At 43.6% G+C, this 13,474-nt stretch overlaps 1 protein-coding gene across 2 annotated transcripts in view; it reads right to left on the bottom strand.

The window, feature by feature from the left end:
• The window catches only part of GATD1 (glutamine amidotransferase class 1 domain containing 1), a 100,680-nt gene that overhangs the window by 43,189 nt on the left and 44,017 nt on the right, over positions 1-13,474 (bottom strand). For both annotated transcript variants that reach the window (XM_085644865.1, XM_085644866.1), the window contains exon 6: positions 6,379-6,472. In XM_085644865.1, the coding sequence (XP_085500991.1) occupies positions 6,379-6,472 (94 nt within the window). The remainder of the gene's footprint in view (positions 1-6,378; positions 6,473-13,474) is intronic.

Raw genomic sequence — 13,474 nt, forward strand, 5'->3', positions numbered from 1 at the left:
AGCAAGCTTCCGGGGACTGGTCAGCTTGCTATCCACCAGGTGTTGCCGCAGTTCAGGGAAACATTTCTCGAGCAGGTGTTCCTTCAGTACTAGGTCAAACAACTCCTCGTAGTTCCTCACTTCACTGCCCTGAATCCAACCTTCCAGTGCCTTCTTTGCATAGTCCAGGAAGTCCACCCAATTCTGCGTGCCCAGTTTGTGACTACCCCTGAACTTCTGTCGGTACTTTTCAGGTGTTAGTCCAAACTTTCTGATGAGCGCCAGTTTCATGGTGGGGTAGTGGGTCTGCTCATCCTCTTCGAGGGCCAATAAAGCATCCCTACCAGCTGGAGGCATGTACTTGTACAATCCCCCTCCCCAGTACTTCTCTGGAACCCCATGGGCTCTCAGCGAGACCTCATAGGCCGCTAGCCACTTGGCGATATCGTCGCCCACTCCATAGCTAGCTACTATGTCCTTTGGCAGGTATGGTTTAGGTTCCCTGGTGATCTCTTGGGTTTGGCTGCCACCATTAGGAACAGGTTGTGCCCCGATTCTCAAGATCTGAAGATCTATTTCTTTCAGTCGTAATTCATGGGCCATCCTCTGCTCCTCCTTCTCCTTCTCCAGCCTTGCTAAGTCCCATGTGAGCTGTCTTTTCTCCCTCCGGTCTGTTAGCTCCACTTCAGACAAGCCACCGCTAGAGGCACTGCTGCCCTTCCTTGAAATGGTTCTGGGCCCTGCTGACAGGTTCCCCACCTCAGGTTGGTACATCTCAGCCCCCTCAGTGTCAGGCTCTCCATCCCTGTCTTCCTCCTCAGCCTTGCTTTCTCGGCGTGCCTCCCCCCAAGCCCTTAAGCTGGTTTGGAGTGCACCCTTCTTTGCTCCTGGGGGACAGTACACCCCCTCCCGCTGGCAAAACTCCCTGAGTTGGGCCACAGTGTACGTTTCTAGATTTTCTAGTACAAACTCCATCTTGCCCACTCAGGTTAGAGGACAGGTTTTTGTGCAGTAACTATGCAGGGGGGTACCTTTAATAATACCTCCTCCCACCACCAGAGTAAATTTGGAAAAAACAAAAACCCACAATTAGGAAGGACGCTCTTGAGAAAACTCCCGGTGTAGGCCTATGGACTACCCACAGTTATTGTTGAGTATGCGTAGGCACAGCTCAATCCCACCACTGAACACCAATTTATGTTGGAAAACCACTCCCACACTAGAAGGGGTGGTGGTGGTCTTCCGGACACACTGTGGTAGCTTGGCTCGAGTGGTCAGGAATCAGGCTCCGTGCTAAGCATACAACATACCCAAACAATAACCATGCGTGCATCCGTTCCAAAAACGACTCTACACCGTAAAAATTATGAAAATAACTTTCTTTATCTTCTTTTTCTCTTAGTTGCTGATTGGAGAAAATAAATAACAATCACAATATACAAACTTTTTTTAGAAAGTGCAGGTCAAATAAATACTGGCTTAATGATTCAATAAATAGGGGTGATCATAAATACTGAAGGCATAAATAAAAGTGCAATACAGACAGGCAATTAAATATTCTGAGGCAATAAATACTGTAACCAATAAATATTGTGCATCAATAAATACTGTGGACCAATAATTACAGTGGAACAATAAATAGGTTAAATACAATAAATACAGTGCCCCTAATAAATACTTAAAAGCTGACAGTGACACTCATGGAATCAGATCACTTTTGATTCCTAAGGGCTGATTTGGCCCAGGCACAGCTTGTGGGGATGTGGAAGGCTTGGGGGTGTCTACTCCCTGGCTTGGTCAAGGCTGAGGCCTAAACTGAGGTAGATAAAGGGGGAAAATACCAGAGACCTGGCTCTCTCTCTCCACACAACTTCTCTAGATTAGTCCCAGTTCACCCCTGGCACAGTCAGGTTGGTTCCAGCACCTCCCTAGCCCCTTAGAACAGTCTCTCAGGTCTCCACAGGGCCTTAGGCGCCCTCTACTCCACTTACTGCCCTTTTTCTGATGTTCCGACGCCGCTGGAGTCGTGTCGATGCCGTGAGGCGGTTCCGGTTCGGTCTCGGCGGCCTCGGCACAATGTCAGTTCTAGACGACGCCGGTAGGCGGTTCCGGTCCGATGTCGGCGGCCTCGGTTCGATCTCGACCTCCGATTCGACGGCGTCGGGCAGTCTCTACTCGATGTCGACCTCGGGCGGCTCCGGTCCGATGGCGCTCTCGGCTTCGATGACGTCGGCCGGCCTGGCCTCGATGTCGACTTCCGGCGACTCCGGGGTGCGATCCTCACCCCCGACCTCCGGTGCTCCTCCTCTCAGGTTCCGGGCGACTCCGGAGTGCGATCCTCACTCCCGACCTCCGGTACACTTCACCTCGGTCTCCGACGACTCCGGAGGGCGGACTTCACTCCTCCGATGACGCCGCTCACTCGACCTCGGTTAACTTCCTCCTCGACCTTTGGTATTCCCCACGACCTCCGTCGGCGCCCTCTCACGACCTCAGGCGGCTCCGGGTACGACGTCTGCTTCTTCAGTCAGCGCCGCTTCTCCACCTCGGGCTCCAGGTCTTAGGCTACTCGACGCCGGACTCCAGGGAAACCAGTTTCCAGGTCAGGATCTTGCTGCTTTCTGCTTCTAAGGCCTGTTCCTGCTGTCCAGGTCCTTAGGATGAGTTTTTCTGGCTTCTTCCCACACAGGGCTACAGGCTGGGATCCATCAGTAGGGACTAGTATCAAGGGTGGGTTTATGGACCCCACTCCAGGCACAAGTTTCCACCCCTGCTGCTTCACTCCTTCCTCCTCCACGTTTTTGCTGCTCACTCTTCACCAGTCAGGTGCCAACTGCCAGCTCCAACTGCCAACTCTCTCTCTTAACTCCCCAACATTCCAAACCGCCTCCAACTGTCACAGGGTTCTGGAATGTTCTGGAAGGTGCTGGTAGGTTCCAGTGGATGCTGGTGATGTCACAGGTGGCCACCATTTTGTGCTTCAGGCCCTCAGACAGAAGTTTCAGGGGTAGCTAAAATGGCTCCCTGAATCTGCAGCAACACGAAAAAGTCTGGTGGTTCCCAAAAAGGAAAAATTCAAACAGGGTTTGAGGCAAAAGTGGGACAAAATAAATAATGATGAGGAGGGACCACCCAAAGGGCTGACAGGTCTAACACTTCCTAAACGTAAAAACGGCTTTGTCCAAACTCAAACTCTCCCCGACACCGCCCTCACTCCCACCATACCTTGCCAGACTAAACAGACTAGGACACCAGGTTTCCTTTCTCTATAAACTCAGCCGTCCCCAACAATCTGGCCTTACTGCCCCAATCACACAATTCTGGAATAACCTTTCATCTAGGCCAATCACAGACTCAGATTGGACCAACGCATGGATATCCTGCACGAGACACAAAATCAGCCCTACACTATCACAGACAAAATACTGGCTCTTACACAAAGCCTTCTGGACCCCTGCACGATTATTTGCACACAACCTCTCCCCAGATGCCTTTTGCTGGAATTGCAAACGCGCGGGGGGTGACTTATCACACATCATCCTAGAATGCGACTGCGTGGCGCAATTCTGGGAGAATATATTCGACTTGATCTCAAAGCTATTCCACATCTCACCGGTGAAAGAGCTCCCTTACCTAGTTTTCGGGTTCACCCAGAACCCATCCCTTGATGCAGATGATAGGGCATTACTTGACCTCCTCCTCTCGGCTGCAGTTAAGACAGTCCTCAGCAACTGGAAAGATACCAGCAAGGCCAACTACGCAGGGTGGTTAAATTGGATAATTAGCTTACGTGGAGCAGACAATATTACACTCCTTCAGACACCGTGGCGTCCTGCCACGAGAAAACTATGGTCGACTCTTGATAACTACTTCACGACACGTAAGCCACCTTAGATGGGCCCACACACCATCCACGACTCACCAACATATGCTGCCCGACTGCCTTCATTGCACTCCTAGCCACCGTAAATAATTGTCCTTAATGAATGAGTAAAATGCTGTTGAAATACAATGTCTGTTACTGAATTGTTGTGAGTATGTGATACGTGCTCTACTGTTGTACTTTTGTACTGACATTTACTATGATGTACTGTAGCGTACAGTAATTTTGATTCGTAAATTTATGACTCATATTACACTAATGGACTTGCTTTATATATGTCTATGCTGTAACAACCAATAAAAAACTTTTGAAATAAAAAAAAAAAAAAAAAAAGTATGTTTTGAATTTTTAATGCAGTAATTGCACAATCGTTGATGTAGATTAATTGTTTGTTTGCCCCACTGTATGTATTTGAATATTTGGTCTGTGGTATTTGTATATAATTGTTGGAAATGTCTTTTTATGTACTTCCTGCTTTTATGGCTATATTAGTCGAAATAAAGCTCAAACAAACAAGTGTTAGAGGAATTATTAGCGAACCCCTCGCTGCGAAAGCTTATTACCTGTATTCGGGAATGCAGCGCGAGTCGCCGGTATGTGTCCACCCTGCGCAGCGCGACTGGGAGACGATCCTGGGCGGTCCCCTGGTGGAGAGCATGTGGGCTTACTGCTGCGCGCAAATTAATGAAATGTCACTCAATTACAGACTGCGGCTTATCCACTTCAAGTTCATCCACAGGCTGTACAGGACCCCTGTCTGGCTGCAGAAAAGTGGGTTGAGTGAGGTGGCAAGATGTGTGCGGTGCTGCGCCCCAGAGGCCTCCTTCTTACATCTGACCTGGTATTGGAAACAAGTGTTTGAGGTACTGGTTTTATTTACGGATGAGGAAATGAATGTTCCCTCTAGTGGCCCTGTTGGGGTATGTGCGCTGAATAGCTGCAGAGCACAGGAGACTGGTGGCTATGCTGCTATTGCTAGCAAAGAGGAGGGTGGCAGTCTGTTGGGGCCGCAGGAATAGCCCGCGTGTGACTGAATGGCTTCAAGATGCGGCGTTCCACCACGGTCAGCTGTCCGATTACTGGGAGCTAATGCCTGCACAGTCGCGACCGAAGGACCACTGCAAAGTTATCTGGAATCTCAAACACCTGATCTAGGGGAGCCCCCATTAGTAGAAACATTGACAAAGTGTACTGATCTTTATCAGTCCGGTGAGCCTGCCGCGGCTGCTCGCGAGAATCGGCGCCTTTGCCCCCCTTTTCTATTACCCCCTTCCTCCTTTTCTACTTCAACTCAAAGCTTTTTCTTTCCTTGGTTGACATGGTGCCCTACAATCTATCCTGGGAAGACAAATGCTACAGGAGGCAGAAGGACACTAAATGTCTTTGGGGTCTTTACTAGGTAATTGATCGTTGCTATGTACCCTTGCTTTATTGTTTCCGACATCATCCACTGTACACAATGAGCCATGCTGTTATCTTGGTTCTTGTGAAATTCAATTACAAAAAACTTTAAATACAGAATGGCACCTTGGGAAAGACTATTTCTAGACAAATGCCAAGCAGGCACACAGGACCGCAAAAAGGATAGCACACCACAAGAAGCCACCCAGAAAAAACAGACAGCAGTAGAGACCATAATCAACCATGAAATAAGATGAAATCTGATGTAGAAATCGCCAAATCTATATTAAAAAAAAGAAGCAGTAGAGAAAGAGGTTTAAAAAGAAGGAAAGAAGCCTGCCAATGAACGGAAGGGTCAAACCAAGTAACATAAGAAAGGGAAACCAGTTACATACTATGAACCGGTTACAAAATACGGTTCTGCACAATCGTATCAAAAACGATATATTGGCTACAAAAGCAACCATAAAAGTACAGCACAAAAATATCATAGAAATTATAAAATCATGAATTTTAACACAAAAGTAGGTAAGTACATCTTGATCACAAACGTAACATAAGCACAATAAATGATAAATTGATAAAAAAGACTCATAGGTCCGTCAATTCTGGCACAACAATTTAAAAATGAACAAGGTTAAGACTCTATCTGAATAAAATTGTAAGAATTCGACAAGCCCACCTGAAGATCTAATTCAAGATGGCCATCCTGCGAGATATCCCTACGCGGCTGAGGTGCTACTAATTAAAATAGAATCTATATTAGTTTGGTTTTTCAATTGGATTAGACGGACCAGATAATTTTTCGTTTCCTGACTGCAACTTCTTCCATTGAATGTTACCTACCAATTGATTAGCGGCAAGACTAAGAGCGTGCAGAAGAAAATGCAACGCATGGTTAGCATGAGACAGAAGTCAAATTCCCTAATGTTTATTCATTAGAGGCATAAGCAGTTGACAAGGACTTTTCCTTCCTCCAAATGTCCATCCTATGATTATTACAGTAGTATGTAGTTGTCTTATATATCAGAAGCAACCTCAAGAGTTGTATAAAAGCACCTTCCCTCAGACATCACAATCAAGATCTAGTTATCACCCAGCAGAATGCAACTCACCACTAAAGGTGGCACCAGAATCTTTCACGAAGTCCTCCACAATAACAGGTAGGCTGGCAAAATCTGGCCTTCGCACAAGTTCATACACTGATGGCTATGAAGAGGAGAGATAGACCAGTTATATACATTTTTTATCACGATCATAAAAAGCCAACAATATAAAGGGCACAAAATAATGCTTTCTTAACAAGTGTAATGTATTGCACAGTGTACAACAGTCCATATTGCAAATACAGACAGGTCACTTTTGGTTTCTCTCAAGTTACATTGCTTGGTGTCAGCCACCACAAGTCATTACCAGGGATGTTGGAGAGTTTTACCAGGAAGACCCTTTTGTTATTAATTGGGTCTACACCAGATTTCAACTTTCTAAATACATCGAATATTAGGGATCAAACATTTTACAACCAGTTTAGAAGATCAGCTGAACAATGCTCCGTACACAAGAGAAAATGGAGTGCTGCTACATCATGGCTGCTTTCATGACTGTATGTGCTGGGGATTTCATTTCAAGACAGGAGGCTAACATTATGCATACTTTCTTTTAATGCCACTCCTGAGCAGCTCCTTTAAAGAACACAAAGTACACAACAATCCAGAATTAGAACCACACATAGTCCAATAAATGTCTCCTGCACAGAATGTTCATCCTCTTTTAAATGCTGCTCCTGAACAGATAAGCTGACTTTTTAATCATAACTTAAAAGGATATTATTGTTTGAGCGTGTATGAAAGAAGAGAGGATTGTATAGCTTCTAATTTTCAGAAGCGGAATGCTTGAGAAGCAAGTGGTGTATGGTATGAAAGTAAATAAGGAGAAATGAAGAAGTGTAAGTTTGCTGTTTATGAGGACTCATTTAAAGGGGGTTTTAAAAAGAAAAGTGTGTCCCAGTGAGGAAAGTTTATCGCGTTAAGAAGTTTGCGAGTGCGAGAGAAAACGAACAAAAAGGTTTAAGGGGTTGGAGCGTGATGTTAGTTGGCTAGCGCGTGAAACAGTACCTTAGTGAGGCGTTGGTTCACGAGAGGCAGTCGATTGCGGGCTTGCGCGAGGAAGCGCTCGCGGTTAAGCTTGCGCGTGTATCGGTACCATTGTAGTGGAGGCAGCAGGCTGGCGCGAGGAAGCGCGCGGCTTTGTTTTCAGTTGAACGGGCAGTATTGAGCCAGGAGAGTATTACGAGAGGCAATTGGTTGCCGAGATCTCGCAAGATATGGGCGGCCATATTGGATTGGGCAAAAACCAATAGACAGAATGGGAAATGTGTAGTTTTTTGTACGCGAGGAGTTAAATAAAAAACAAAATAAAAAAACGAAGGGCAGATTAATGGAGGTGATTTGAAATCAGCTGATGCTTTATAGGAGAGTTGATTTAAGAGTAGCAGTAGGAGGATTATAGATATTTGAAAGATGGACTCAGAAGAGGTTAGTGTAGCAAAGAATGTTAGTGTGGTTGAAGGGAGAGTTAGTGAGGAGAACCTAAGAAGATTGATACAGACTGAGGTGAAGAGTTCAATGAGGGAGGTTATTCAAATTGTGATGGATAGGAAGAGGACGGAAAATAAATCAGATGAGGATTTTTGGTCATGCTTGGAAGAGGAGGAAGATGTAAGAGAGAAAAACGGTTATAAAAAGGTGAAAAAGACTAAGCACATGAATAAGGATGGAAAAGATGGTTTAAACACCATGAGAAAGAGTGGTACCCTTGGCGGTACGCAAGATAGAGGTGTCCATAGCGGCACAAAAGAGATTTCAGATGAAGAATATGAAATGGAGGTCGATGACCGAGTTGAAAAAGGAGATAATAAGTACAATGATGAACATGTGCTTGATGTGGATCATGAGGATGATCTAAACGACGATATTAAGGATAATCTTCCTTCAACTTCAAAAGTCGTTATTAAAGACCCTTTAGGAGGGGAGATGTTCAATCCATTCGAAATAAGGCATCCAAGAAGTGCAGACTGGTGGCCGCATGAGCATGTTGCCAAGTTCATTAAACACTGGTTAAGAAAACCTCTAGATAGAGAGGTAAGGAGTGTTTTGAGGGCAGAGTGCTCAAGGCCGCAGATAGATTATAAGGTGTGTCAGACCCCGAATCTGGATCCAGATTTAATATCCTATCTGTTTAAGTTAGGTAAGGATCCTAGAAAGGGTTTAGAGCGTTCATTGAAGTTGTGTCAGGATCGTCTACTTGACGTTCTAGGTCCATTGGGGAAGATTTTAGATATGACAGAGGAAGCATATTTAAATGGAGAAGATGTGGATGTTAACTTGTTACGTGGTTGGAGTCAGAGAGCAATGGTGTTGCTAGGGAATGCAAACTCTAGTTTGTTGGCAGAAAGAAGGAAAACAGTTCTATTTAAGATAAGTCCAAAGTTAGGAGATTTGGTGAACAAAGAGCATTGTGAAGACGCAAAAGGTTTGTTGTTCGGGGAAGGATTTGTAAAAAGTTTAGGGAAACATGTGGCAACTTTTACTGCGCTAGATAGAGCTCAGACAAACATGAGAAAGGTGTTTGGTGTTTTTGGAGGGGCCGGCAGACGGGGACAGTATGCCGGCCGAGGAATTCAAAGGTCCCAGTTCAGCTCACAATATAATTATTCAAGTAGAGGATCAGGAAGGGGTTTCCAAGGATCCTCGAGGTTCTTTCCACAAAGAGGAAGATACCAAAGATATAGAGGGGGAAGAGGAAGAAGTCAGACCTATCAAGGAACAAAAGGTGAGTATGCAGACAATTTCTGGTTCTTCCCTCGGAAAAGTAGGAGGCCGATTAAAGTATTTTGTAGAAGCATGGAGGAGGATTACAAAAGATCAATGGATTTTGGATGTGGTTCAGGGATTCAAAATAGATTTCGAAAGGGAACCTGTTCAGAGTTCAGAACCAAAAGGAATTAATTTTTTGCAAAGAAAAGATGGAAATTGTAGATTTAGAAGTAGAAGAGATGATAGAAAAAGAGGCAATTTGTATGGTGGAAGACAGTTTAAGGGTTTACGTGAGCAATATTTTCTTGGTGGAAAAGAAAGAGAAGGGATGGAGACCTGTGATAAATTTGAAAGGTCTGAACCATTCATTAGTATACAGACATTTCAAGATGGAAGGGATTCATCTTCTAAGAGACATGTTACAATCAGGGGATTGGTTGGTGAAGTTGGATTTGAAAGATGCATATTTCACTGTTCCAATGGAGGAGGGCAGCCAGAAATATCTTCAGTTCAGATGGAGAGGACAGTTGTACCACTTTGTTTGCCTTCCTTTTGGGCTGTCTTCTGCCCCGTGGTGTTTTACCAAGTTAATGAGAGTAGTTGTGGCTTTTTTCAGGGAAAGAGGATTCAGGTTAATTGTTTATCTGGACGACATATTGTTGATGTCACAGGAAGCAGAAGAGTTAAAAAATCAGTTGAGTTTTGTTGTGAATACTTTGGAGAATTTAGGGTTCATAATAAACAAGAAGAAGTCAGTGTTTCAACCAGCTCAGAGTTTAGATTTTCTCGGTTTTACGATAGATACACAGGAAGAGGTATTAAGGTTGCCGAAGAAGAAAGTACAGATGATAAAGAAGGAGGTGCAGAGGGCACAAAGGAAGGAGTGTATGACCTTGAGGGATTTGGCAAGGGTTCTAGGTTTGTTATCATCGTCGATTCAGGCGATTTTTCCAGGTCCCCTACATTATCGAGCATTACAGAGGGTGAAGGCAAATGCATTGAGAAGAGGATTGTGGTATGGGGACAAAATAGTGTTGGACAAAGAGGAAAAGGAAGAACTGGAGTGGTGGATGCAAAATTTGGAAGTATGGAATGGAAGGGCAATTTTTGGATGCCTTCCGGACTTAACGTTAGAGACGGATGCGAGTATGATAGGTTGGGGTGCTCGGTTAGGGCATCAGGAGACAGGTGGTGCTTGGTCACAGGAAGAGAAAAAGATGCACATAAATTGTTTAGCGTGGACTGCAGCTTTGTATGCATTGAAAAGTTTCTTGGTGAGTTTGAAAGGTCGGACTGTGTTACTGAAGATGGACAACATTTCGGCTGTAGCGTATATAAATCGTTTGGGAGGATGCAGATCAAAGGAACTGTCGAATGTGGCAAAAGTGCTGTGGTTGTTTTGTCTGGAGAAGAAGATAGCATTGAGAGCAGAATATTTTCCAGGTATAAAAAACGTGGTGGCAGATTGGAATTCGAGAAATGTGAGAGACTTCAGCAATTGGATGTTGGGGAAGGAATATTTCAGGAAAATTCGGGAGGTTTGGGGTCCATTAGAGGTGGATCTGTTTGCGACGAGATTGAGTCGACAGGTGGAGAAGTTTTTTAGTTGGATGCCGGATCCGGAAGCCCTGGCTACGGATGCTTTTCAGCAAACATGGAAGAACCTGAAGGGTTATGCTTTTCCTCCTTTTGCAATGATTCAGAGGGTATTATTGAAAGTGAGGAGAGAAGGATGTCAAATAGTGTTGGTAACACCCTTTTGGATTACTCAGGCATGGTTTCCAGCGGTCCTGGAGTTGGTGTGCGACGTTCCTTTTTTGATAAGGACAGAGGAGGATTTGTTGATAAACGAAGAGGGAGAGGTTCATCCTCTAATTTTGAATGGGGGATTAGACCTTCTTGTTTGGAAGGTGTCAGGCGATCCGGTTGTGTTGAGGGACTTTCGAATGAGGCTACAGAGTTGCTCGAGGATTCATGGGCCACAGGGACTAGGAGGAGATATAAGGGAGTTTGGAGAATATGGATGGGTTGGTGCTTGGAGAGATGTTTGGATCCCGTGGAGGCCCCTGTTGTAGAATTTGAGAAATTTTCTTGTAGAACATTTTAAGAGAGGATTGAGTTATAGGAGCATAAACTGTTATAGGTCGGCAATTTCAGCAGGCCATGCTATGGTAGGAGGTAGGTCTATTGGTAGTAATACACTGGTTTGTAGAGTGTTAAAGAGTATGAGATTGAGGAGACCTCCTCGGGCACGTTATGATGTTTTGTGGGATGTCAATTTGGTTTTAAGGTTATTCTGTGATTGGGCATCAAATAAATATTTGAGTAACAAGAATATTTCAATAAAATTAGCAACTTTGTTGTGTTTGATCTCATGCAGAAGAGTTTCTGATGTGAAATGTTTAGAGTTAAATAATAGACATTTTGTACCAGATGGGGTGTATTTTGAAATTTTCAAAAGAACTGAGACGATGTCGACATCTGTGTTCTATCCAAAGTATGAAGTATGAGGATTGTAAAAAATTATGTGTGGTGGATTGTTTAAGAGAGTATGAGTGTAGAGTCGCGGAAAGGAGAAGAGATGGGGAATATCAATTGTTGATTTCATTTGTTAGACCATTTAGGGCAGTTAGTACTGCTACGATTTCAAGATGGGTGAGATGTGGTATGAGTTTGGCAGGTGTTGATTTTGGAAGATTCAAAGCACATTCAGTTAGAGGTGCTATGGCAAGTAAGTCTTGTTTGTATGGTGCAAGTTTGGAGAGTATCATGAAAGCGGCAGATTGGTCAAATGCAGATACATTTGCAAGACATTATTTTAGGCCAGTAGAGCATATGTCAAATGTTGTTTTAAGAGGCTTTCAACATGCATAATGTTAGCCTCCTGTCTTGAAATGAAATGACGATTCTCCGATTAACATGAAAAGAGAATCAGGATTTCATTAAAGACAAGGAGGCTAACATTATCCCTCCCTCCTCACCCATAAAAAGAGGAGGAGATGGTTTGATGTTTGAAAAAAAAAAAAAAAAAGAAAGGGGTAATTTAAGAAGAAAAGAGAATGGTAAAATGAGAATGAAATGTTTAAAATGTTATTCAGTTATAAGATTTAAAGTATCTGTTTATTTTCAGATTAATGTTCATTTGGGCAGACTGAGTTCAAGATTTGATGTTACTGAAGTTAAGAAGAAGAAGAGGATTTCTTTCCAAAGGATTGCATTTAAAAGAGGATGAACATTCTGTGCAGGAGACATTTATTGGACTATGTGTGGTTCTAATTCTGGATTGTTGTGTACTTTGTGTTCTTTAAAGGAGCTGCTCAGGAGTGGCATTAAAAGAAAGTATGCATAATGTTAGCCTCCTTGTCTTTAATGAAATCCTGATTCTCTTTTCATGTTAATCTGAGAATCGTCATTCCTCAGCAGATGCCACCATGCAATCAACTCCCTGTCCCATAGCCTACCAGTGCATTCCTCATGTTCTGTATCTCTAGAACAGTGGACATCCTACATATCGTATGTCGCAATTAGTTTTCCGGATAAAGAGGAACCTTACTTTGTAACCCTCTCCCAACTTCACCTCACCTGACAGGATTACATTTGTGAACTGAGAGAAAATAAGTTCCTGTGAAATCAGATATCTTAGACGGGACATGTGTATGACACATATCAATGAAGGAGGCAATCTGTTAATCGTCTTTTTTCTCAAATGACGCTACCCCTTGTTCAGGTGGCTAATGTATCACTATAAACACATTGAATTAAGAAGTGTTCAAGGTGGGTAAAGTTCATCTAATCTAAATGAGATTTGTCAGTGTGGTTGCAGAAAATATGTCACGTCTGTTTGTGGATGGAGAGCTTACCACAGCAGAAGTAGTGGCACAAACAGGTGGTTTCAATCTTGGGTACATTTTCAGATCAATACAGGTGGATGGAGTGCAGTCTTAGTAGATACCGCTAAAATACACTGTTGCCACTCTGAAGTCATCTGGTTTTAAAGCCTCGATATCCTTTTCCTGCTGTATGCTATTTAAAACCTCATTGACCCTTTTGTATTGCTCCTCAAATACTCCACTTAGCACTAGCCTAATTGAACCTATTTTGCAATCTTCTAGAGATCTATTCCAGGTTTTCTAATTGTACTGAACTACTAAGATTGATTTTCTTATTAAGATGTAATAGTCACACCCACAACCTGAATAAATAATGCTATAAAAAAAACAATCACCTAATTTAACAGTGACTTGTCAACGTGACTTATGAATGCAAAGAGCAGCACTAAACACATACCCAGTCCTCGTGGCATCCCACTCTTATCCTCTTCTTCCTCTAAAAAGACTTAATACAACATGGTCTGCTTCACTTTGCTCAGCCAATTTCTAATACAATTTATTACCCA

This window comes from Triturus cristatus, chromosome 3_1 (assembly GCF_964204655.1).
Source record: "Triturus cristatus chromosome 3_1, aTriCri1.1, whole genome shotgun sequence".
NCBI lineage: Eukaryota > Metazoa > Chordata > Amphibia > Caudata > Salamandridae > Triturus > Triturus cristatus.